This window comes from Psammomys obesus, unplaced genomic scaffold, assembly GCF_907164565.1.
Source record: "Psammomys obesus unplaced genomic scaffold, mPsaObe1.curated_primary_1811, whole genome shotgun sequence".
Lineage (NCBI taxonomy): Eukaryota > Metazoa > Chordata > Mammalia > Rodentia > Muridae > Psammomys > Psammomys obesus.
Window position 1 is genome coordinate 437,834 of NW_026585644.1, and position 25,372 is coordinate 463,205.

The window sequence follows — 25,372 nt, forward strand, 5'->3', positions numbered from 1 at the left end:
TGGCAGCATTGTGGGTCTTTCAAAAGTGGAGGGACAGAGGACGAGAGAACACTGAAATAGAGAGGGGTGCTTTGGCAAGTCTAGCCACCAGAGGCTCCTAGTTGTCTTCAGCTCTTATTTTCCTCTGGACTGTATTGGATATGGACCAAACTCTACTAGTTTCATCTTTTGATCCCTGGTATCTAAGGAGCATGGGCAACAGTGGAGAGGGGAGGCCATTCATGGTCCTTGACAATTCCTCCAGATTGACAGTTGGAATTACTGTGCTATTTTGGGATTTTCTAATTGGCAAAGAGACATCAGTCTGGAAGAGCCATAGGATAGAGTAGGCTTGGGATCTGAAAGGCCTAGGTCTTCAAGTGGGATAAGAAATAAGGGGGGGGGTGTGTGTCACAGCACAAGATCATGCTTTCCCACAGTGATCTTAAAGTATCAAAGTCAGTTGCTTTCTACTCCTCCTCAGCTGCTCCCTTTATAAACCCCTGCCCAGCCTACTGTCTACCATGCCATTATAATCATCACCACCAGCTCTGTTTTCCCCAGTGTAGTGCCAGCCATGTTCATAATTCCACTTGGAATCTTGCTATTGACAGGTGGCAATTGATCCCATACACAGTTGCCATATACCCAATTATGCCAAAGAAGTGGACTCTGTTCAAGGTGACCGGAGCTAGCAGGGAAAATAGAAACGGTTCTAATTAGTTCATAATGTCAAGGATAGTTAGTGTCAAGGCTAAACCACAGCAATGTGGGAACTGAGTCAAGCGTCAGGGTGGGAGCAGGGCAGAGCTGTCTCACCCGTAAGAGCCTCCATGTTAAGAGCAGACTGCTACTAATAGACTGGGGAGGTGGACAGTCAGCTAACTGTTGGAAGAAAGCAAAGAAACCAAGCACCCCTGATCCAGAGACCAGTCAAGGAAAGGGGACTAAGGAACAAAAGAAAACCAAGGGAAGGAAATGGGTTAGTAGGAGAATAGAGAGGAGAAAAATCCAAGAACAAAAGAAGAAAAGGAAAAGCTATAGATCCTCTCTACTATAAGGGGCAAGACATAAAATATTGATCCCCAAATTTCAGCTTTCTCCCACTTGAGCCCTCCAGGTCATCATGGGCCCCATATACTTTCTTTCAGGAGAGTTGTGGAGAGAAATTTAGTTTAGGAAATATTGCAGATGAGCCAGGGCTGTAGCTCAGTGGTACAGCACGACCACTGGTGCCTAGCATCTATGATTGGGCTCAATCACCAACATTTTAAGAACAAACAAACAAAGGAACAACAGACGCTGGATATGACGAAGAATATCTTTAAGTGCTCAGGAGGCAGAGGCAAAAGGATTTCTGTGAATTCAAGGCTACTCTAGTTCTACATAGTGAGTTCCTGGACCACCCAGGCTACATAGAGAGACCCTGTCTCAAAAACAAACACACAAACAAACAAAGACAAGCAAGAGTCTCAGAGTCCCAGAGGCTGAAAGAGCAGAGGAGTTGATGCCAAATCTCCTCGCTGCTGTGAGAATGTTTGACATTTAGTTGGTTTCTAATTTAACAACCCAATATCAAACATATCACACAGAAACAGGCAGGCAAGCTTTGGTAGTGATCTGCCTCTCTCCCCACTGTGAAGAAAGGTCAGGGGAGACAAACCAGAGCCTAACCATGTACAGATGGAAACCCATCTTTTTCAAGGGCACTGACCCTTGGTCTTCCACTCCCCAAATATGGTCTTGCTTATCGGCCCTTCATGCTATCCCTGCCACAACCCCTCTTCTACTGTATCTGGTGTCTGCTGGATCATGTTTGCCTAAAGCAAGAACACTGGGCAGGGCTTCTTACCATTCCCCAAAGCTCTCATAAGAAGCTTCTTCTCCCTGTTGTGTGATGGTACTGGCTTCCAGAGGATCACCAGTATCAGCAGCTCCTCAACAGCTTTGCCACCTTCCCTTCAGTGCCATCTCAGCTGCTCAGGGCTTTCCGGGGCTGGGAAGTAGGGTTAGGGGTTTGTATCTTCTCTGCTGTCCCTTTCCAACCAAACCTCTAACCTTTCCAGATTTCTCTCATGAGACTGCTCAGTCTTCTTTGTGGACCCCAACATCACGGCTGCTAGTGCTGTCAACAGGGGTCATGGGAAACTCCCAAAATGCTGCTGCAGCTTCTCACCATCTCCTGCCTTGTCTCCTCCTCCCTCGTCCATCCTTTAGGCACCTCCTTCAAGTTACCTGGGTGTCCAGACAAGCAGGCTCCCAGCGTCTCCTGCCTGGCTGAATGGAAACTAAGGCTTTTAAATCAAGAACAAGAGGGAACTGCCAGGAGGCAGCCTGCAACCCTCAGGACTCCCCTTCCCTTCTGCAGCTTTCTGTCACCAGAACTCCAGGGCTGGCTTCTCCAAGGCTCTTTCTTCACGAGGATTCAGCCTGGGTCTCTTGGGGTTTTTTCTCTTGGAGAGATTTGGGTCTGTTGAATGTCATTTGGGAGGCAGATATGTCACTCATTGCGGCAGAAAGGAGCCTGAGTTATAGCTGCATGGAGGGTGGGGGGTGATATGAAGTGTAGGGTGGGCGGGTGGACACTATCAGTCCCCAGGCATATTCTGTGTGTCCTTGCTCCCAAATCCTGGCACCTCCCTCCCTCACACACCAACTCCACAGTGACTTTGATCTAGATCAATAGCTTGTCCCTACAAGCAGTCAATTCCTATTGTGTGTGGCACTTGCCTTCCAGGGACTAATAAATGGACCTCAGCCCCAAGACAGGCACTTGTGGTATTGTCTTTTCTCTTTTGTAGTTCCTAAAGTCTCTCTGTCTATATAAAATATTTAAATCCTTGCCCTCCATTTACCCCTACCTTCCCTTTTCAAGTTCTAATTTTTTTCTGAGCACCTTGGCCACAATGGGAAAAGAGAAAAGGAAGAAGAGAGGCTGGAAAGAGTCTAGCAAGAATGGAAGACTTGCTGGATGAGGTAGCTCACACTTTTAATTACAGCACTTGGGAGGCAGAGGCAGGAGGATCTCTGTGAGTTTGAGGCCAGCCTGCATAGTGAGTTCAGGCAATCAGGGCTACACAGAGAAAAGCTGAATAAAAGGAACAAAAAACAAACATTAGTGTTTAGGGTACTATAGGAATAGAGGAAGGTTGAGAATATTGGTGTGGGAGGTGCAGCTCTCTAGGAAGACTTAGGATGGCACAATTAAAAAGAAGCATCACAGCCGGGCACAGTGGCACATGCCTGTAATCCTAGCACACCTGGTGAAAGCCCATTAGCTCTCCTTTTTTTCTGTTTTCCTTTTTTAATGTTTTATTATACTTACATATGTGGGGTGTGTGTGTGTGTTGGGCTTAAAGGCCTGTACCACTACTGCCTGGCTACACTTTTATATTTTGTGTGTGTGGTGGTGTCATGGTGCCCATGCAAAGGTCAGAGGATAACTTCCAGGAATCTGTTCTCTCCTGTATGTGGGTTCTTTAGATAAACTCAGGTCATCAGGCCAGGCAGCAAGTAACTTTACACACTGCCCCATCTCGCTAAGCTCTGGAAGTGTTTTTTTTTTTTTTTTTTTTTTCAGCTTTTACAAATAGGTCGAAGCCTTTCCGAGGTACAAGACCAGGGTTTAACATGAGCTCCAGCAGCAGGGGCTGGAGGCGTACAATTGAGTGATGTGATGAGAGCATACAGAATTGACAGGGAAGGTCAGGGAAGATGGGTGCTATAGTGAGCCAACCTGCCAATAATGGAGCCAGCTCCAGCTCGGCACCGACAAGCCCTGAGGCAATAGGCCAAGGTCAGAGATCCAAGCAGAGGGGACGCACCAGTCAATGAGTCCAAATGAACAGAGGACGAGCGAAATTGTAGAGGTTGGTTATAAAGTGTGGTGGCAATGGAAATAAGGAAAGAAAGTACTACTGTGTAGGGAGACAGCGTGATGGCTTCCTGTTTATATTAGGTATTATTATGTTTGATTTCTTCTAGGTGCGTTATTTATTTCCCACAGTAACCCAAAAAGGTAGGGATTGTTTCCATTTTATAAATAAGCAACCAAAACTCAGACTTAAATTTTTTTTTAATTTTAAAAAATATTTTATGTGCATGGGTGTTTTGTCTGGAGTACCATGAACATGTCTGGTACCTGCCAAGGCCAGAAAAGGGCACTGGATCCTCTGGAACTGGTATTATAGACAATTGTGAGCAGCCATATGGGTGCTAGGAATTGAATCTGGGTTATCTGCTCTTAATCACTGAGCCTCTTTCTAGCAACCCCTCCCCCCCACTCAGACTATGTCCATCATTCTCTTATCTCTAGGTCATATTACCTGTGAATAAGCAGGTGGCATGGGAGGCAGATCAGAAGGAAGCTTAAAAAGGTGAAGATGGCATAGACCAGACAGACACAGGCCAGGAACAGACAGAAGGAATGAGAACTCAGTCAGCTTTGTTTGTCCTCATATCCAGGTGCTGTTAGTGGCTTCATTTCCTGCAAAACTCATGCTACACCTGTAATTGCTGTTGAAAGCCTGCTTTCCCCACCAGCCTGTGATCAGTTACTCACGACAAAAGATCAGGAAGCAGTGGTAATGAGGGCAGAGAGGGAAGAGTATGTGGTTAAAAAAAAAAAAAAACAAAAAAACAAAAAAAAACAAAACACCAAAAAAGAAAACAAAACAAAAAACCCAAAACAAACAAAAAACTCCCGACATTGGACTGGATGTGGGTTAGCCACAGGCCCACCAAGATGGGGCCTGGGTTATTGGGTTACAGCGAAATATAACGATATTTTAGGCTAATCGCTGCGATACTGCTTTCAACCTCCTTATTTAATCCTGGAGATGATCCTAGGAGGTGAGTCTGCCCTTTCCAGAAGAGGAAATAAGGTTTCCACACTGTGAACCTATACCTGACCTGTGCTTTTCTCTTTCTACCCTGCTGCTTCTCCATGGTCTTCACGGGTGAGATGCGGAGGGGAAGGAGTAGCAGCAGCTGAAAGCTGAATGAAAAACACAGGCTTTTGTTGGGATGACATTGTTGGATTTCAGGCCCGGGACAAGCAGCCAAGGCGTCTAGTTAACATATCAGAGAGGACCTGGCCTTTAGGTTCTCCAAGACCCCTCAGTCCCTACCTTTTACAGGGCATGGTTGGCATACCTCACCCTCTATACTGAGCTTTCCAGCCCAGGGACGGGGCTTCCTTTCATCAGAATCTCTTCGATATGTATTACAGACATTTTGGTTCTCTCTCTGCACGCGCTTTCTCTCCCTGCCCCCTGATTTTCTGTCTCCCCATTTGTATGGTGACTTCCCCGGCCTCCTGCCTTCGGGACCTGTGAACCAGCCTGAGAGCTGCCACCAATAAACTTGCATTTATATACTTTAATTTGCCTTGAATTGGTTCATTTCGTCGACCTGTTATCTGGTGCCGAGACTCGGAGGAGTCGAGACCCCAGTTTCTCTCCCCACCGGACACAATCAGCTGTGGACTCAGTAAGCCTTTCCCAGCTGCTGCTAAAAGGCACCTGGTGCTTCGGGTCTCCAGACCCCGGGGATCCCCTGCCAAGAGTTGCGGTCACACAAGGGCAAGCCGGGTCAGGAACAAAGATAGTCTGTTCTGGGGAACCTAAGCATGCAGAGACGTCTGACTTGTGGCCCCGCACTATGTGGCCCCCTCAGGCTTACGGGTGCTGCCCGCTGAGTCTTTCTTTGGGTTACTAGCAAAGGCTGGGAAAATGGACACCAATGGGTCTAAACCTTGATTGCTAGACACCCCCAGGGTTGTCTGCTGCAAAATTCATCAAAATTGGGTTTCGAACAACTTCAGTCTGTATGCCATGAGTCCAGGTTTTTTGTCAACTGCGCTCTTGTACCCTCTCCCTCTCCTTCAGTCGAGACAAATTCAGCAGCTGCGCTCACGAGCTCCAAGCGCCTATTAGCCCTTTCCTCCCATCCAATATGCAGCCCCCGTAGTGGTGGATAGAGCAGCGTGGTTCCTTTAAATTGCCTGGGCTGCTCAATATCTTGACTACAGGATGAAGAAGGTGGAGGCATGACTTCACCGTCATCCTCAGGGCAGCCACGTGGCTGGAAGCTAACTCTGCTATGGGGAAGGCATACAGCTTCACCACCATCTTAAAAAGGGCTACCAAATTTGTTCATGTACAAAAAGTACCTTGCTAACAGCCAACTTTTGTAATTGGTTTTAAAGACAGTACACTATTGTTAGAACTTGGTTTTGCCTTCTGAAAATTACGGTTATGCTCTATTTTCTTCATTCTTAAAAAAGACACTTTATATTTTTATTTATTCATTGTGGCACAAATGTTTATTGGGGGGGAGGGGCACCTGTCCTTCTTGGCTGCTACCTTCCTTATGGCTGCCAGGACGCTGCGCAGCTCCTTCTACTTCCTCCAGGAGCAGATGTGTGTGCCCACCATCTTTTTGATGAACTTGGGTGCATGCTTGTCTTTGGACACCAAGCAGCTCCGTGGCATGCTGATCATAGCGCATGAAGCTGCATACCTCCCTAACCATGTCCTGCTCAAAGCTGGTGTGCTTGGGGAGGTAGCCATGATACCCACCCGTGGCCCTTGTTGAGGTCCATGTCCATGGGACAGTGCAGGGCCATGGCTGCTGCTCTCCGAGGGGGTCACAACAGGAAGCATTACTTTACTTTAATATTACAAAATCTACTAAATTATTGCAAACTGTTAAGGATAATTAAGAAATGCAAGTTGGTAGTCAGCCATCTTATAAATGGTCATATCTTTTTTTTAAAGATTTATTTATTTATTACATATACAATGCTCTGCCTGCATGCCAGAAAAGGGTACCAGATCCCATTATAGATGGTTGTGAGCCACTATGTGGTTGCTGGGAATTGAACTCAGGACCTCTGGAAAAGCAGCCAGGGCCCTTAACCTCTGAGCCATTTCCCCAGCCCCCTGGTCATATCTTTTAATGTGTAAAGAAATATATTTGAAGTCATGCTAAGAACTGATGCAATTAGTGACAGGAAATTATTTAGCCTCCTGTTTTATGTTTGTAAGGTATAGTTTAAAGCAAATAACTAAAAATAAAGATTTTTTAATTCATGTATGCTTGGTAGGTCCTGGCCCTCAAACCTGTCAGCAAATCTGCTGAATATGGCATTTAAGAGGTCTAAACTTATTATGACAGACAGAGACTCCCCAATCCTCACAGTGACACTCCAACCCCTCCCCAGTGTCTCCAAGAAGATATGGCATAAGGACAAAGGACTCCACCTGGATGTGGTACACTTACCACTGGGCAAGACTGCCCCAGTGCCTCACCTACTGCTAAGTCCTAGCCTGAACTGTGGACAAACAGGACACCTGGAAGGTTGATTGTCAGATGTTGTCTAAGACAAGGCGAGGTTGGTCTCTTTCCTGTTCCTCCTCCACAGAAAAAGCCTCTCATCTTCTGGGCCTGATGGCCAATGATGGTCTCTCCCTGCGGTGCCATGGAGACCATACGAGCCTCAGATAACTGTTTAGGTAGTGGAATTTGGACTAGTCTCTGACATTTTAATTGATAACATAGGTCGTTGAGATTATAATTTTTTAGGTCTCTGATGGGTTTGAAGACTAGACTAATGAAAGAAATAACTATTTACTATTTCCTTTATCTAAAGAAACTCACTTTACAGTGATTGCTCCCAGTAATCAACCACCTGTGTCTCATGGTGAATAATTGGATAGGAAAAAGTGTGAAGTTTATGTAAGGTCTGAAGATATGAAAGCTTAAGTTATGAGGATCTAAGAGAGTGTCTGAGGGTCTAGGAAGGTGTTTGAAGGTTGGAGGACATAAAAAAAAGACTTCAATGGTGATAAGAAAGTGATTTAAAATATACAGAAGGAATGAAAAAGTTTCTTCCCCTCACTATGTTACTGTTGTATTAAGACTGTTCAGAGTTTTGACTTAATCAATGGAGGTATGATAAATTATTAGTCTAGGGCTGGAGAGATGGCTCAGCAGTTAAGAGCACTGGCTGCTCTTCCAGAGGTCCTGAGTTCAATTCCCAGCAGTCGCAAGGTAGTTCACAACCATCTATACTGGAATCTGATGCCCTCTTGTGGCGTGCAGGTGTACATGCAGATAAAGTGCTCATATACATAAATAAGTAAATAAATAAAACAAGCAAAAAATTATTATTCTAACTCTGGTAAAAACGTTCCATTATTTAGAACCACTATCATAATCACAAGCTCAAGATTTTACATTTTTCCCAAGCTTCTGCTATGACACATTGCTCTTTCTACAATGTGGTTTTCTGTATACAGATTACTAACATATCTAAAACTCATTTCTTTTTGTAAACTTAAAAACATCCTTGTAAGCTTTAGGGACTCCGCTTGACTTTACCTCTCATGGGTCAATAGACTCCAGATGAGTACTGTCAATCTATAGCCTGTGTCCCTCCCCACCTGCCTATTCCTCAGGACCCCAACTGTCAAGAATCAGGGACCTTCCCCCCTAAACTCCTTAACTTTATCTTCTGCCCCTAATATCTATGTTACAGCATCCTGCCTAGTCCAGCAGTTTCCTCAAAACCTACACTCAGAACAGCTCTGAAGTGGCTATCCACAGGTGCCCCAGTCCAGCCTCAAAAACTGCTTCAATTGGGCTTCACATCCCTAGCCCCCAATGGTCCTAACAGAGCTTGGGAAACAGTCTGCCCTTCCTGGACTTAGCCAACATTCCAGCTTTTTGCAACCTCCCCCCCATGTCATCAAGTAGTCAGAAAAGATTACAACGCCCTTATTAATTCATTATCAGCAAAGAGGCTGGAATGCTGTGTTTCACCTGACCTCCAGGTTTCCCAGCATCCCTCAGTCCCTACCTATTACAGGGCATGGTTGGCATACCCCACCCACTATACTGAACTTTCTAGTCCAGCAGTCCTCTCTCTCCTCTCTGAAAGAACCCTTTTTCTCTGTCCCCCACATTTTTGCTTTTCTGTCTCCTAGTTTGCATGGTGACGTCCCTGGACTCCTTCCTTGAGGCCTGTGAACCACCCCAAGAGTTTTAATTTGCTTTGGTTAGCTAACAGACCTTGCACCACGTTAAGATGTGCCCCGAGTCCCTATATTTTCAGTTGTTGCTGTGCTGGTAGAACTAGTGCTGGCAGATTGACTGTTTTTGCTCTCTCTTGCTCTCTTGACTTTTTTTTTTTTTTTAAAGGTTTGTTTATTATGTATACAGTGTTCTGCCTGCATGACAGAAGAGGGCAGCAGATCTCTTTACAGCTGGTTGTGAGCCACCATGTGATCACCAGGAATTGAACTCAGGACCTTTGGAAGAGCAGCCAGTGCTCTTAACCTCTGAGCCATCTCTCAATATTGTCCTCTCAATAGCCCATTACAAGCCTTCTGTATATACATGCTTGTCCTTCCTCACCTCAACAAAAGATGATTCTCTGAGATTATATTTAAAAACCAAGCTGGTGGGCTGGAGAAATGGCTCAGGGGTTACTGATAGATTAAAAAAAGCTGTATTATATAAATGCAGGTTTATTAGGAGTGGCAAAGGGGGAGGTAATAAAAGGGGAGAAAAGCATGAAGAGACAGAGGAGAGACAGAGAAAGAAGGGGAAAGAGCAGAGGAGAAACAAGGGGGGTTGGGGTAAGAAAAACAGCAGAGAGAGAGAGAGAGAGAGAGAGAGAGAGAGAAAGAGAGAGTTAAGGGCAAGGGCAAAAGGGCCAGGAGAAAACAAAATGTCTGGATAATACAGCAAAGAGCCTCTGGTAGAGGGGAAGCCCTGCCCCTAGTTTGAAGGTAGGGTACACCCTGTCTCTTAACCTAGCAGAGTGTTGGCTGCCCTTCCAGAGGACCAGGGTTCTATTCCCAGCATCTACATGGTGGCAGATCACAACTGTCTGGTAACTCCAACTGTAGGATTTTTTGGTTTCTGTGGACACAAGGCATGCACATACTATACAGACAAAATATTTATACAGATAAAAAAATTAAAAATATTTGCTAGTCCTGGTAGCACATGCCTTTAATCCAGCACTCAAGTGGGCAGAGGCAGGTGGATTGCTGTGAGTTCAAGGCCAGCCTGGTCTCCAAAGTGAGTCCAGGACATTCAAGTTTATACAGAGAAACCGTCTCACCAAACAAACAAGCTGCTGTGGTGTGTGGTGATGGTCAAGCAGCTCTCAATGCCAACAAGAGAGATGCCCAGGGAGACAGATGTGCATTGTCCTGCTGCTGTTTGGTTCAGATTGGAATGTGGCTTTTTGCATAATAAAGAGCTGGCAGCTGGAGCTTTGGCAGGAAGTAGGGGCAAAGACACAGGTAGATGCTAACGGAGGCAGGAGATGGAATGGAGCAGGGAGGTAGGCACTGAAACCTATGTGGAGGGAGGAAGTGCTGGAGAAGTCAGGTTAAGTCAGCAGCTAGTCAGCAGCTGGCTGAGACTGGCCCAGCAAAAGGCCAACAGCTTTAAACTATGTAGATGTTGCCGTGTCCTTATCAATTACACCTCAAGCAAGATCTGGGAAAGGCCCAAAATTGACTTTGATGAGACAAAGGCTACAGATAGACTGGAAGGAGAAAGAATGAGAGTCTGAGCTTGGCAGTGGAGACAGCCACAAGAAGCGGAGGGAGGGAAAAGAGCCACTGGCACAGATGAGCGACCAGTGACTGTACTGATGAAAACTTAGAGATCAGACGTTCTGTCAGAGGGCATGCTCTCACAGCAGCTGTGAAATGAGCGGTCTCTCTGAATGTCATCTATTTTCTTGTGAACTACAGGTGCATATGTTCAGTTGATACTTTCCAGGATTTGCAGTGTCAGGTATCTTGAGAATGGACATGTGTTTTCTAGCCCAAGGCCACCACTTGATACTTAACACCTGCTAAATTGCACATCCAATGCCCTGGGTCGTGGGGGGGGGGGGGGGGTGTTAAGAGTTTGGAATCCTCTCAATTTTATAGAGTGGGAAAAGCAGAAATTCAGGGCAATCTGCGGTTTCACAAAAATGAGATGATTTTCATACATAAAATTCAGGCCTTCTGACACACATGCACCATAGTTATCTACAGGTTAATAGCCATGTTCAAAACTATTTGCCCACGGACTGAGAAAAGACCAGTGAAACTGAGATATGAGGTAGTGCCCACAATCTAGGAAGCAAAATTATGGCAGCCAAGAATAAATCAAGACTCAAGGCCAAGAATAAATCCCATGGCCTATATCTGAACCTTTAAGAGCTCACTTTATTTGTTAAACCAAATCAGAGTTTTAAACCAGACATTGTGCATCCTTTCCCCTAACAGCAGTGCATATCGCACACTGACCACAAGGTGTCACTCTTGCTTCCAGAGGCAACATTTGAGCTCAGAGATAATGAAAAAGTTTTAAGTCCCAGCATCAGGTATGTTTTGGGAAGCTCAAGGTAGAGATTGAAGGCTGGGTTGGCAGGCATGATGAGATGGAAGAGTGGTGTCTTGGCGGCTGTCAGAATCTTTCCTCATAAAAAGCTTTGCCCATCTGATTGAGTTCCTGCTGGTACTGTTGATGTTCCTTTTCAAACAGCTGGTTTAAGGCAGCTTGACGGACCTGGTAGGGAAGGCAGTAAAATGTGCAGTGCTGACTTCCCCGTCCCTGGACTTTGCTGGGACATAAAAGGGGGTCATAAAAGAGAGAGTGAATCTAATTTCCCTTGGTACATTGCTGAAAATGTACCAGGAACTAGAAAAATCTGCTAGTACTCAAGAAACTAAGAGGTGACATTGCAATTGTCACCCAGGGGGAAGCTTAGGGTGTCACTGACTAAGCAAAGACTTTGATGCACTGGGGATTGGAAATGCGTCACCTGCTGCTGGATGGTAGAACATACTTATAATTCCAGCATATGGGAGGCTGAGACAGGATGTTTATGAGTTCCAGGCCACCCTGGGATGCAGAGCAAGACCTTGTCTTAAAAAAATACATAAAGCTGGGCAAGGTGGTGCTCACCTGTAATCCCAGCCCTCGGGAAGGCAGAGAGGGGCAGGCAGATCTCTGTGAATTCAAGGCCAGCCTCATCTACAAAGCAAGTTTAAGACAACCAAGGCTACACAGAGAAACCCTGTCTTGAAACAGACAGCCAACCAACCAACCAACCAACCAACCAACCAAAATACATAATGGGCTGAAAAGATGGCTCAGCAGTTAAGAGCATTGGCAGAGAATGTGGGTTCAATTCCCAGCACACACATGGTAGCTTACAACTGTCTGTAACTCCTGTTCCAAGGGATATGACACCCACACACAGACATATGCAGACAAAAAGCAATGCACATAAAATAATTTAAAAAACATTTATGTGTACAGTGCTCTGACTGTACCCCTGAAAGCCAGAAGATGGCACCACACCCTTTTATTGATTGTTATAAGTCACCACGTGGTTGCTGGAAACTGAACTCAGGACCTCTGCAAGAGCAGACACTGCGGTTAACCACTGAGCCATCTCTCCAGACCAAAAATAATTTAAAAAATAGATAAAATTAAGCCCTTGGCTAGGTTTGGTGGTGTATTTTAATCCCAGCATGCAGGAGTAAGAGGAAGGTAAAGCTCTGTATTCAGGGAGGCCAGCCTGGTCTACTTAGCAAGTTTCAGTAACCAAACCCAACTCAAAGAACCTAAGAAAACAAAGCTTCATGAAACCCAAAACTAAACAAAGTGCCATCTGCAAACAATGCAAAAATTTAAATAAATCACTTACTGAAAGAGCTTTGACATTTGATGTTAATGTTCTGATAAAAGCATGAAGAAATCTGAGGTAGACAAAATGGGTACGTCCCAAAGGAAAGGCTCTCTATGTCCCAGCCAGCAGAAACATGGCACAGGGCAGGGGGAAGCCTCCAGGCTGCCTCCTACAACTCACCATCAGTAGCTGTTTGTTGGACAGTGCTAACTCCTGTTCCACATCATTTTGCAGCCTTAGGGTAGCATATGTGTTTCTCCGTTCACTCAATGTCATCTGCCACATACAATGATTCTGTAAATTCTGCCACCTGTCCCAGGTGTAGGGTGGGAATGAAATGCGTGAGTCAGTAGAGACCTTTATGAATATGGTTGCTTTGTGACCAGAACCCCTGCCACCGTCAAAAGATCACAATGTCCTTAAATGGGTAAGGAGAGCGGATTCATAGTGTGTGAGTGCAGCCACTGAATCGTCGTCACAAATGGACAGAGCTGTCAGCTGTTACAGTACACAGAAAAGCAAGCTTAAAGGTGTGCCTCTAGGTCTGGGTCTCAGCTCGCTGCTCTGAGACAGCATTTTTTGAGACAGCATTTCTGTGTATAGACCTAGCTGTTATGGAACTCACTTTGTTGACCTGCCTGGCTCTGCATTCTGAGTGCAGGGATTAACGGCGTGCACCACCACTGCCAAGCCAAAATTTAAAAAAAAAAAAAAAAAAAAATATATATATATATATATATATATTTTTTTTTTTTTCCCCAAGACAGGGTAGCCTTGGCTGTCCTGGACTCTGTCTGCCACCCCCAACTTTTAAATTAATTTAATAGAAGTACTATCTGCATGTACACCTACATGCCAGGTGGTATCAGACCCCTTTATAGATGGATGTGAGCCACCATGTGGTTACTGGGGATTGAACTCAGACCTCTGCAAGAGAAGTGTTATCAACCTCTGAACCATCTCAACCAGCATGGAACCCCCATCCCCTATCTTTTTTCATGTAGCCCAGAAGGGCTCCAACTCACTTATGTAGCTAACCCTGAACCTCTGATGTTCTCCTGTATCTCCTGAATGCTGGGAAAGAAAAGGCTACGTATGCTAGGCAAGCAATCTTTCAGTGAGCTATCTGTTGTTCCTCAACTCCGTTTAAAAAGTTTCTCATTATATAGTATGGATTTTCTAGAATTATGTAGACTAGTCTTGAGCTCAAACTCAAGAAACCCACCTGCCTCTGCCCTCTAGTGTTGAAATCAAATGCATATGCCATTACACTGGGTCTCCCTTTGGAGTTGTTTTGAGAGTGCATTAATCACAACACAGCTTAGGCTGGCCTCAGACTCATGTTTATCGAAGTACTGAGATTATAGGTATGAGCAGGTATGCCCTGCTTCTGCCAGCTTTTTTTTTTTTTTTTTTTTTTTTTTTAAAGCTTAGATTTGGAGGTATAGCTAGCTGCTGGTGGAAGTTTCCATGCACAAAGCCCTGCAATCAATACCCCAATGCAACTGAAATAAAAATCTTAGCAGGGGTGATACACACTTCAGTCTTTTGGGTATTCTGTCACTTGTTCACCAAATGTTGAAATACCTGTTATAAAGTTATTACAAAACCGGGCAAGAAACACATGAACATTCAAAAAAATAAAAACAACAACAACAAAACCCCGTAAAACAACAAAGGCTTCTCCCGCAGAGAATAGGAGCAGGAGCAAAATAAAACAAAGCTCATCAACTAGGTGATCAACTAGGTGATAACAGGCCCATCTCTGCTTGCTTCAAGAACAAGGCTGCTCCATGTTGTCCTTCTCAAGAAGTCCCCAAGGAGAGCAGATTTGGGCAGTGGCTCAGGCAGAGAGTAGAAAACACAAATTGATGGGAGGAGATGGAAACACAGGTTACCTCGTGACTATCTTCTTAAGTGCCATGGCTCTTTGTAAATTCTGCAAGAGAAGGGAGTTCTGTTGACCTCCTTGATTACTAGAATTACCAGCAGTGCCCACTTCTGAGGAATGAAGCAGTTTCCCAAGGGAAGCAGGAAAATGCTACATTTCTCAGAACAGACAGGAGAAAATACAGGGGTTAGAGGAGACAGATGTGAACTGCTATCTACTCTAGCAGTAGCTGCCCATTTCTGCTAACTCTCCCGCACCCTTCCAAGGGCCTTTCACAGGAAAGCTGTACTCTGGGTAAAATCTTATCAGGGGAAACTCCTCCACCAACTTCCAACCCTCCTTCCAACTCTGCATACCTCTTCCACTTTTGTCATTTTTCCAAAGGACATATCTACAGAAATGCTTGCTAAGCCTGAGGACACTGAGAAGGCTCTCCTTTCTGTTTAGTTTGGTCACCAAGGTTTCAGTAGTCATAGCAACATTTAGGAATCCAATAATGACCCTGGGTTCTGAGTTGACTGGTTACTTGGGCTTGCTGCCCTAGTACCGGAAGAAAATTCTGGTTCTTTAGCTTTCTGTTAGTGACAAGACCAGGCTGTAAGTGTGAACCACACAAGTCCTTATTTCAGGATTTCTTCTGTAAGGATTTCAGAGTATCTGTAGTCTAGATTCAGACACACAGTCCAACCAGTTTCTGGCAGCAAAGCTTTACGCCCTATGTCCTGTAAGGCAAATGTAGACACAAATCAAAAGCCTGCTGTTCAAAGACCACTCTGAAGAAATGATTCATTTTCTTAATTAACTTTATTAAATAAATTGTAAATTGAGACTAAAACACTGACATCAGAGGAAACTACTTCTTGCTGTGTCTCACTATCTCAGCAGAGGTTATGCCAAGTACCCGAACACTCATTCTGACTTGTCATAATGGTACTGGGTGAAGGTGGGGACACATCCTCCCACTTCAGGAAAGTCATGTTCTCATATCAATACTGGTTTAAATGAGCACCAAAATTCCAGGGGACATTCTACCGGCTTATTCATTCCTTTTTCCTTATGAGGTCCTTACCTGACTTTTCCACTAATCAAATCTGAGATCTCTAAACCCAAATATTTTGAGTGCAATGGGGTAGATTTAGAAGACATCTCACCTCAATTTACACCTTTGGGACAAAACAGCATTGAACAGGGTAGGTGAATTACAGCCAAAAACAAAGGAAGATTTTCAAGGAAGCTCTGACAAACATTAAGAATGACATTTGAATTTAAATCCAGAAAAAGTGCTCCTTGGAGATAGAGGATCTTAGCCAACATAAGAAAGGGCTGGAAATGACCTCTCCGACCCAGCTCTGTGAGAACTCTGGACTCACAGAAGCTCTGGCCAATAAAGTCTGGGCCTCTGAGCCAGAGATCCCAAATGCCACACAGCTGGCTTCTGTGTAGCTCCATTACAGAGTACTCTCCAGTGTGTTATAGTTGTCCTTAAAGCTCTTCAGTTCGAGGAAGTGCTTAGGACGTTTGCTCTTCTGATTGGAGGGGAGGTATGTGACCTGGATGGTTGTTGGTGACATCTCAGGCGACTGGGTTAGGTCTTTGGCTGCTGACTGGTGTTGCCTCTGAGAGCTCCCAATTCGTGCTTTGACTCTGAAGAATACACAGCAGACATAGTTAGAATGAGAACTGGCAAAAAAGGGGCTGGAGACATGACTCTGGCTAAGAGCATGTACTGTTCCTCCAGAAGACCAGAGTTCAATTCCTGGCAGTCAATTCTGTGAGTCTAGCTACAGGCCAGAACCTCTACAAATACTTACATGTAAGTAAAACAAGTGAAAAGTGAATCTTTTATTTTATTTTGTTTTTTTTAGACACGGTTTCTCTGTGTAGCCTTGCTGGGCTCGAACTCAGAGATCCACCTGCCCCTATCTCCCAAGAGCTGGGATTACAGGCATGTGCCACCATAGCTGACTGAAAAGTGAATCTTAAAATAAAAAAACAAAAACCCCAGAATACAATTCAGAAATTACTCCACCCATTAAGTGCAGCTAAAATAGTCTCTGATCTATTTAAGTTACTAAGCAAGGCAGGTAGCAAACACCTGTAATTTCAGAAGGCAGAAAGATCATCCCATTCATGGCCAGTTTGGTCTAACCCAACCCCATGTACCACAAAACAAAATTCCTCACCTCCCAAAAAACAAAAACCCAAACAAAGAACTCATTACTAAAGCCATTTGATAACTGAGATTATCAGGGAAACCAGATTTTACTAAGTACTTATCTCTAGCATAATTCTTTCTTTTTTTGGTGTGTGTGTGTGGGGGGAGAAAGGACAGAAAGGGTCTTCCTATGGAGGCAAGGGCGGTCTCACACGAAGTGGGCCCTCACACCTGGTTACAGCTTTAATTGCGCTCTGCTTACAGAAATCTCTTAGCTTTGCTGACTGCCTTAACATGTGCATGCTGTAACATTCCCCGTCCAAAGAGAGGGAAATGAAGTATTACAAATAAAATCAAACTACTGAGCGCACAGCACGTTGGAAGACACAGAGCACTTGGTGAGTTGTGAAGTCACTTACCAACACCCTATTATCTCCAGTATTATATAGTATCAGCTTTGCATGTTAAGAAACATAAGTCCAATAATTAACCTTTATGACATCATAAAGCTAGATATAGTTATCAGATTTTAAAGCCTATACTCTTCCATTATTATCCATCAAACTTTTCTAGATACCAGAATTAAAAAAAAAAAAAAAAAAAAAAAAAAAAGACTCAAAATGGCCAAGGTTAAAAAAATTACCTTGAACTTTAGGAACAAAACCGTATCTCAAGAAACCAAAATTAAATCAAACAACAAAGTCTCTAATGAGATATACAGCAGATGTGTTTCCCAGACAGGGTTTTCTGGGCAGCCCTGGCTGTCCTGGGATTCACTGTGTAGACCAGGCTGGCCTTGGACTCACAGAAATCCACCTGCCACTGTCTCCCAAGTGCTGGGATTAAAGGCTTGTGCCACCACCACCTGGATCAGGCAATTTATCAGGCTTTCTGCCTAACTTCTTCCAAGATTTCTTCTTTGTGTCTATGTACCTGCAAGTTTATGTAGCCTGCACATTTGCAGAAACCTAAGATCCAGAAGTTAGTGACACACTCCCTGGCCTATGCATGTTTGGCAAGCATTCTACCACCTGTATTATATCCTCAGGCCCTGGTAACTAACTCTGTATCGGCTTCCCTTTTTCAGTATGCATGTTCATTTACCTTTGCCTAAGTGGCATACTGAAACTATTTTAAAACATTCAGCAGTCAAATTCTTCTATAAACAAATACTCAAAAGCTATCTACTGATGTTCTTTCCTTAAAGACAGGGTTATATTGCTTTACATGGTTTAAAAAAAAATTGGGTGGAATTTAATTCTTATTTTTATTGGACCAAAGCACAAGAAGAGGACCCTAGAACAGGAGTCCTTATGTGCTCAAAAACTGCATTCCTTTGCTAGCTATAACATTTTTTGACATTTTACCTTTTTTTTTTTTTTTTTTTAAAGATTTTTTTTAATGTATGGGTGTTTTGATTGCATGTGTGTCGGCGTATTATATACATGGCTGGTTCCTGTGGAGGTCAGAAGAGGGCATCAGATCCCATTGGAACTGGAGTTACATACGGTTGTAAGATGTCATGTGGATGGGGGATTGAACCCCAGTTGTCTGCAGGAGCAGCTAGCATTCTTAACACCTGAGCCATCTCTCCAGATCTTTTGTTTTACTTTTTGAGACAGAGTGCCTCTCTACAGCACTGGCCATCCAGGAACTTGCTCTGTAGACCAGTCTGCTAGCCAACTTACAGAGATTCGCCTGCCTCTGCTTACTGAGTGTTGGGATTAAAGACATGCACCATCATAATCAGACCATTTTGACATTTTGTGGGGTAGACACAAACCAAATCCAATACTAAAATGTGCATACAAAGTAGAAGTTTCTCTTACTAGCTTATAGAGCTAATATCTGCAAGTTTTATAAGACCAGTATAGGACTTCTATATTCTTTTATACTTACTTTGCTTGCTTATTTATTTAGAGACAGGGCATTGCTAGCCTAGAACTTGTGATTTTTTTCCTTACTGTACTTTTATGTCTAACTAGCCCTCTTTGACATGCCCCACCATACTCACATAGTGGCCAGCTCACTCAAGGCTTCCTGATACCGCAAGTACTCGTTCTGACCAAAAACCTTAGGAAACAGAAAGGAAAAATCAGCCTTTTTTGTGTGGAGCATTCCATGCCTTTAGTTCTTTGAAGGAAAAACTGACCTTCCAACTTACCCCTGTCCCATAGCGGGCTGTCTCATACCCATCCAGGAGAGTATCAATGAGGGCCTTGCGCACACCCTTAAAAGGAGTGCTAATGTTTCGCAGATCTAGCAAGTAGGAGCGGAAATTCTTACCCATTAAAGAACAGGGGTGCCGGCCTTCAGCATGAAATGGGATCTCTGAGAAGAAAACAGCACAATGATAACTCTTTTACCTGTTTTATTTTCTAGGTAATTTTCCAAACTTAGAATAGCTCTAATTATCATCAAGAACCCCTGTATTCTGTAAAGTTAGCGTACACCAATAAAAACAGATTCTAGTAGAATTAAGCAGAGATAAACAGCTATGCCCACATAGTGATTTGGGTGGCTAAACAACTCTAAGCTTTATGTCAGTAACACATGTGTTCTACTGTTGTACTGTTCTCCTAGGCCATCTTGGCTTTAAGATATAAGATAGACACTCTTTCAATTAACCTAAGAACATGTAAGTAGTCACATAATATGAAAAAAAAAAATCCAGTAACTCTTGGGTTCAAGTGAAGAAGCAGATGCTACATTTCCCATACTGTTTTGTAGGAAACCAGTCATCATCACCCAACTTGTGAAACTGAAGGTCTCAAGAAAACTCCCCCCCTCCCCCCACAAGACAGATCTTATCTGAGCAACAGCCCTGGCTGCCCTGGACCTTGACTCTGTAGAGCAGGCTCAAACTCTGAGACTCAAATTCTGAGACTCACCTGCCTCTGCCTCTAAGTGCTGGATTAAAGTCGTGCGCCTCCACCAACTGGCTAAAAGAACTTAAAATCAAATGCTGGTGTAGTGGCACATACTTAGAATCGCAACATTTGGGAGGCTAAGGCAGGAGGATGTTGAGTAAGGCCTGTTTGAGCTACAAAGCAAGAATCTGTGTTAAAAACAAAATAAAACTAAACATGCCAGGCTCAATGGCGCATGCCTGTAATCCCAGCACTTGGTGAGGCAGAGAAAGGCAGGAGGATCTCTGTGAGTTCTAGGCCAGCCTGGTCTACTAAGCCAGTCCAGGACAGCCTAGGCTACACAAATAAAGCCTGTTTTCAAAACATCAAAACAAAAACAAACAAACAAAAAGCCTACAATCCCAATACAATACAACTCCCCGCCTCACACCCTCCAAAAAATAAAAATATAAACTGGGGTTAGAGAGGTCAGCAGCTACCAGTACTTGCAGTAGACCTGGGTTTAAGGTTACAGCTACCCGGAATACCAGGAGATCTGATAGTCTCTTTTGCCATCCTTCACACAAAATAGTACATATAAACCCATGTAGGCACACAATACACAACAGCATAAAAATAGTAATTAAGGACAGAGTGTGGTGGTATACGCCTTTAATCCCAGTACTTGGAGGCAAAGGCAGGTGGAGCTCTGTGAGTTGAAGGTCTGCCAGGGTTAGTATCAAGACCCTGTCTTAAAAATAAAACAAGTTCCCCAAAATAGGAACTAAAAAGAAAGACACCATAAGCAGGGCCGGCTATGTAGTCCAGTTGTTTGCATGCTTATTTAGCACACCAGAAGCTCTGGTTTTGACAGCACCAAATAAACTGGGTGTTGTAGCACAATGGCCACAATTTAGCACTTGGGAGGTAAAAGCAGGAGGCTTTGAAGCTCAAGACTGTTCTTGGCTGTATGAGACCTTGTCTCTAAAGAAAAAAAAATTAATCAAAAACCCAAATCAAAATAATTCAGACTCTTGGGAGAACAAATAACTGCCAAGAAGTGGTAGCACTGGAAAAGTAGAGGCAGGATGATCTCTGAGTGTGAGGCCAGCCTGGTCTACAGAGTGAGTTACAGGACAGACAAGGCTATCCAGAGAAACCCTGTCTCAAAAAACTAGAAAGAAAGAAAGCAAACCAAGGTGATTTATCTCTGTTTTGAGACAGGATCTCTCTATGTAGCTAGCCTTGGCTGTCTTGGAACGCCATATGTAGATGAGGCTGACCTTTAACACAACAATCTGCCTGCCTCTGACTCCTGTGTTGCGGGATTAAAGGTGTGCATTGCTTCACCTGGATTCCCAAAGCGTTTCTTTCAATATAGTACTCTCAAAACTCTAGGAAATTCCTTCTAGCCATAATGTGCAGAAGGACAAATCCTAACTTTCTCATCATTCAGTTCCCTAGGTTTAGATTCTAGGGTGTACCTCATCAGGTAACTTACCAGAGGCACGGATGGCATCTAGAGCTTTCATCCTGTATAGATAGTTGTAGCAACCTGTTAAGAAAAAGACTAATTTCAGTGATTACTCTCAAAATACCCTAAGATTACAGGAAGTTAGTGAACTGGGTCCTTTTATCTGGCATATATACAGTAACTGAGGACTATGGAGGGTTGGTACAGGTGCGGAAACCTCTGGGATGTAGCTGGTCTTTGCTTGCTTTGTGGGTTTTTCTTTTTCCCCACATTTCATACCTAACACTAGATAGGAGAGAAACTGATCCCTGAATCTAATTTCTTTTCTTTTGTTTTTTTCTTTGACCACGGCAACTAACAAACTATAAACAACCTCCCTAAATGACCAACCACTCACCCATGCTGCTTGAGGCTCTAGCATTTATATACTGTCTGAAAAGTTCCCAGAATTCCAAATGTCACAACAATCACAGAAAATATCTGCATCTGGCAAAAACCCTGCTTCTGCTAGAGCACAAGACAAATCATGGTCAGCTGCTGTGGACAGTTCGAAGTAGCCCCACACTCCGACACCAGGGATTAAAATGAAAGCACACTTTTATATTTGTGTAAAAAAAAAATTCTAGAATTCTTAAAAATGACACCACATTGGGACTTGGTGAAACATCCTCCAAGAGCTTGCCACATACTTTGATTCCCCTGGGTTTCCAGCTGTAGTAGTCTGGTGTCATCATCTGCAAGGAGCTGGGGTTCATACTTGATATCCTGAACCCTGGACAGTCGAATGTCGATCTCCTCTTTCAAGTCCTGTGCATTCAGAGAGAATATACCGTAATTATCTTGTGTTCTGCTTCCCAGTGGACTGTAAAGGGGCCAGAGCATGTAAACGAAGATCAAACAGAGAAAAATAACAAACGGGTTTGGTATTCTCTAATATACACCTCCAAGCCATCTCTCTCTCTCTCTCCCTTTTGATTTCTGAGACACGGTCTATGTATCTCTGGCTGCCCTGAAACTCTGTAGACCAGGCTGGCCTCAAACTCAGAGAGAACCATGGCTTCTACCTCTGGAGTTACTGGGATTGGAGCATGTCACATCACCTGGCTTTTCTCTTTGAAGACTTACTTGTGTGTTTGCATGTGTGTACGCTGTACGTGCACCTTCGTGGTTATGCACACCTGCATCGGGTATCCTCCTCTAGCATTCACTCTTCCACCCATGGACTTGTGTTTTCTCACTGAGGCCAGAAGGCAGCAAGACCCAGCAATCCTTTAGTCTCTACAACCTTCAGAGCTGGGGTTACAAGGGTACATGGGATCCCTGGTTTCATCATGGATCAGAACTCTAGTCCTCCTGACTAGTCAGCAAGAGCTCTCAATCACTGAGCCATCTTTATCAGTCCCTAAACCAGATCTTTTAACTTGCCAGAATTTCTTTAGGCTGACACTAGCATTATCTCTGATTTGAAATTAGACTAAAAAGAATCTTGGTTAACTGTTATAAATAACGTCCTAAGTTAAAAACAAAACAAAACAAAAATATGTACTGTGCATTCCTCCCTTGAGGAAAAAACTTTTAAACTAAGATCTAATCTAAAGGAGCTGGGTATTTCCATGCATGCCTGTAATTCCAGCATTCAAGACACGGAGGTGGGACATACGGACTTCAAGAACAAGGCTGGCTATGTAGTGAGTTCTAGGACAGTTTGGGCTACTGGAGACGCCTAGTCTGAAACAACCAAAAGGGAATGAATGAGGGAGCCAAATGAAGACCATTTTTGGTCAGTGACAGTAGGTGCAAAGTTATGAAATTCAATCAGTAGAGCCATGTTTATGTTGGTAATGGGGAGTCATAGAAAAGAAAACTGGTAAAGTCAGTTGACGTCTAAAGGTGAAAGACTGAAAAAGCAAAAGCATGACTGGGGATGGCAATGGGACATCAAGGATTCTGATTCAGAACAGGGGATGTTATCTCAGTTGGTAGAATGCTTGCCTAGCATGCACCAAGTGCCTAGATTCAATTTCCTGCACTTTATAAAGCAGGAGTTGTAGTGCATGCCTATAACCTATGTACTTGGGAGCTATAAGCAGGAAGATCAGCTCAACGTAATGTTTATCTAGATGAAGAAGCAGGAGATCCTATCTGAAAAGTACCAACCACCAACAAAGGACGTCAAAGGAGATTGGGACAGAAGGCCAGCCAGTATAGCAAAATTGGTAAATTCCAAGCTTAGTGGAGACCCTGCTTCCAAAATTAAGGTGAACAGCAACTATGGAAGACAGAACATGCCACCCCATGGCTTGCATTACAAACACACATACATATGTATCTACACACATAAACACAAAAAGACTTTTGATTATTTATATTAGGTTTGAGATGGCTACTTGAAAGCTAAGGTTTTTTTTTTTTTTTTTTTTCAAGATAGGGTTTGTGCAGCCCTGGCTGTCCTAGAACTCACAGACCAGGCTGGCCTTTAAACTCAGAGATCGGTCTGTCTGTCTGCCTCCTGAGGGCTGAGATTAAAGATGTGTGCCACCACTGCCCAGCCTTGAAACCTAGGTTTTAATGTCAGGTGGCAGTTATAAACCCCAACAGGTTTCTCATTGTATGGTTCTGACAGAAGGACTGCTTTGAAGATACATGGTGAGAGAGCCATCTTAGGTTACAATATGTAACCTAATATGTCTCAAAATATAGAACAAAGAACCATAACAAAATTAAAAGTTGTTAGGTAATTTCTTCTTCCTTAGGCTTGACGTGAAAGGTGGGATTATGCACAATTAATGTTTTTTCCTCTTCTTGTAGTGTCAGGGATCAAACCCAGAGTCTTTTGTTTTGTTTTTGAGCCAGGGTTTTTCTGTGCAGCCCTGGCTGTCCTGGACTGTGGACCAGGCTGGCCTTAACTCACAGCGATCTGCCTGCCTCTGCCCCCCAATAAAGTGTTGGGATTAACGGCGTACACCACCCAGGCCAGCTCCAAACCCAGAGTCTTAAGCATTCTAACCAAGCACAACCGGCATCTTCAAATTCTGGAAAGGCTACCATTCTTAGACCTATAGAGTAAACTGTAATCATTCCCAATATCATGCTAAAATAAAGCAACATCAAACACTTGGCAATTTAAGATGGAGAAACATTTTATAGTTGAGTTCGTTTAGATCTTAAAGTACATGTTATGCGGCAAGAGTGAGCAAATGAGCCTCGTCCGCAGGCAAATCTTGCTTAGTTTGTGAAGGGGAAAATTTAAGTAACTATATGAACAAAGTTATCTCCTTCTGCCAAAGAATCAAGTTTACCTTGCGCCTAAGGACCTACCTTGGGGGCATTGTGTCCCACAGGGACGTGAGGTCCCCTTCTAGATTTCATTGCAAAGCGCATGATTTGTCTCTTCACAAAAATAAACAGCAGTACAAATACCTGCCCAAAAGATTAGAACCATCTTTAATAATAATAATTAAGTTAAAAAAAAAACTATGTTTATATTAGGCTTTCAGGGCTAAAACTTGGGCAAAGCCTGGTCATTAAGGATGGGGGTGGGTCTAAGGCTGGTATCAAGGAGGCGTGATAGATACCTGGGCTCCAGAACTTAAAGGAGGGATCTCAGGGGCGGGCAGCTTTGAATTTAAAGTTCTCGGCTGTCTACGGATACAAACCGAAAGGCCAGAAACAAGGCGAGTTAAGGGGCTGAGGGAAGGGCCCAGAAGGACGGTCTCTACTAGGGCAAAGGCTACAGCAGGAATGGAGCGGGGGATCTCCTCACCAGGCTCCCGTATGCCATCACAAGCACGACATTCACTCCGGACAGCCAGTTACTGCTAGACGCCATCGCCTCTCCGTGAAGGCCCGCTAGGATATTCCCGCCACGCTTGCGCGTCAGCCCAGGCTCGGCAGAAGCCGGGCACCTAGGTTCCCCGGAGCTCTCCGGCCATTTCCATTTGGTTTTAGGGAAGAAACAAACTAGAGTCGGTCAGAAAACATGGTGGATGGGGGCGCTAGTCAGGCACAGAGCCTTCCCGCTCCACCCCCGCCACGTGACTCATGGCCGCAAAGGAATCTGGGAGTGCGGAGACGCGGAACTACGCCAGTAAGAGGAAGCAGAGGCCGTCTTGGAGTCACGTGATGGAGGCTGAGCCGTACGGGCGAGGGCGAGGGCGGGGCGGACGCGAGGAACTCCGGCGCTGTGTTTCGTGGCGGCGAGGCTCGCGCACGCTGACGTGCGCGGTCCTTTCACGTCACGTGCTGAGGGACGCAGGAAGGCAAGTGGGAGGGGGAAGGCGCGAGAGCGAGCGCGAGAGGGAAAAGGAGG

The 25,372-nt window shown here is 44.2% G+C and overlaps 2 protein-coding genes across 3 annotated transcripts; both read right to left on the reverse strand.

The window, feature by feature from the left end:
- Positions 1-11,221: 11,221 nt before the first annotated feature.
- Positions 11,222-15,336, reverse strand: Cfap141 (cilia and flagella associated protein 141). Its single transcript, XM_055623661.1, has 4 exons — positions 14,942-15,336; positions 14,593-14,633; positions 12,875-13,004; positions 11,222-11,565 (listed from the first exon to the last, which is right to left on the reverse strand). Exons 1-4 carry the CDS (start codon positions 14,972-14,974, stop codon positions 11,464-11,466), a joined length of 306 nt encoding a protein of 101 aa, XP_055479636.1. The 5' UTR covers positions 14,975-15,336; the 3' UTR covers positions 11,222-11,463.
- A 34-nt stretch (positions 15,337-15,370) lies between these two features.
- Positions 15,371-25,105, reverse strand: CUNH1orf43 (chromosome unknown C1orf43 homolog). Of its 2 annotated transcripts, XM_055623642.1 has the most exons (7): positions 24,827-25,105; positions 24,382-24,483; positions 21,753-21,870; positions 21,091-21,144; positions 18,905-19,071; positions 18,755-18,813; positions 15,371-16,229 (listed from the first exon to the last, which is right to left on the reverse strand). In XM_055623642.1, the coding sequence occupies exons 1-7, from the start codon at positions 24,890-24,892 to the stop codon at positions 16,034-16,036; spliced, it is 762 nt and encodes a 253-aa protein (XP_055479617.1). In that variant the 5' UTR covers positions 24,893-25,105; the 3' UTR covers positions 15,371-16,033. The 2 variants fall into 2 exon arrangements, with proteins under 2 accessions (XP_055479617.1, XP_055479625.1); XM_055623650.1 differs by lacking the exon at positions 24,382-24,483.
- Between the last annotated feature and the right edge of the window lie 267 nt (positions 25,106-25,372).

What these genes read in the sequence shown, in the direction of transcription:
- Cfap141 (XM_055623661.1), bottom strand. Translation starts at nt 14,974, where the DNA reads ATGTCCTTTGGAAAAATGACAAAAGTGGAAGAG. An exon ending in AAATGACAAAAGTGGAAGAG is followed by an intron (nt 14,634 to 14,941) that starts GTATGCAGAGTT and finishes CTTCTCTTGCAG; the next exon opens with AATTTACAAAGAGCCATGGC. An exon ending in CTTAAGAAGATAGTCACGAG is followed by an intron (nt 13,005 to 14,592) that starts GTAACCTGTGTT and finishes CACCTGGGACAG; the next exon opens with GTGGCAGAATTTACAGAATC.
- CUNH1orf43 (XM_055623642.1), bottom strand. Translation starts at nt 24,892, where the DNA reads ATGGCGTCTAGCAGTAACTGGCTGTCCGGAGTGAATGTCGTGCTTGTG. An exon ending in TGATGGCATACGGGAGCCTG is followed by an intron (nt 24,484 to 24,826) that starts GTGAGGAGATCC and finishes TCTTTTGGGCAG; the next exon opens with GTATTTGTACTGCTGTTTAT. An exon ending in GGAAACCCAGGGGAATCAAA is followed by an intron (nt 21,145 to 21,752) that starts GTATGTGGCAAG and finishes TTTTCTTAACAG; the next exon opens with GTTGCTACAACTATCTATAC.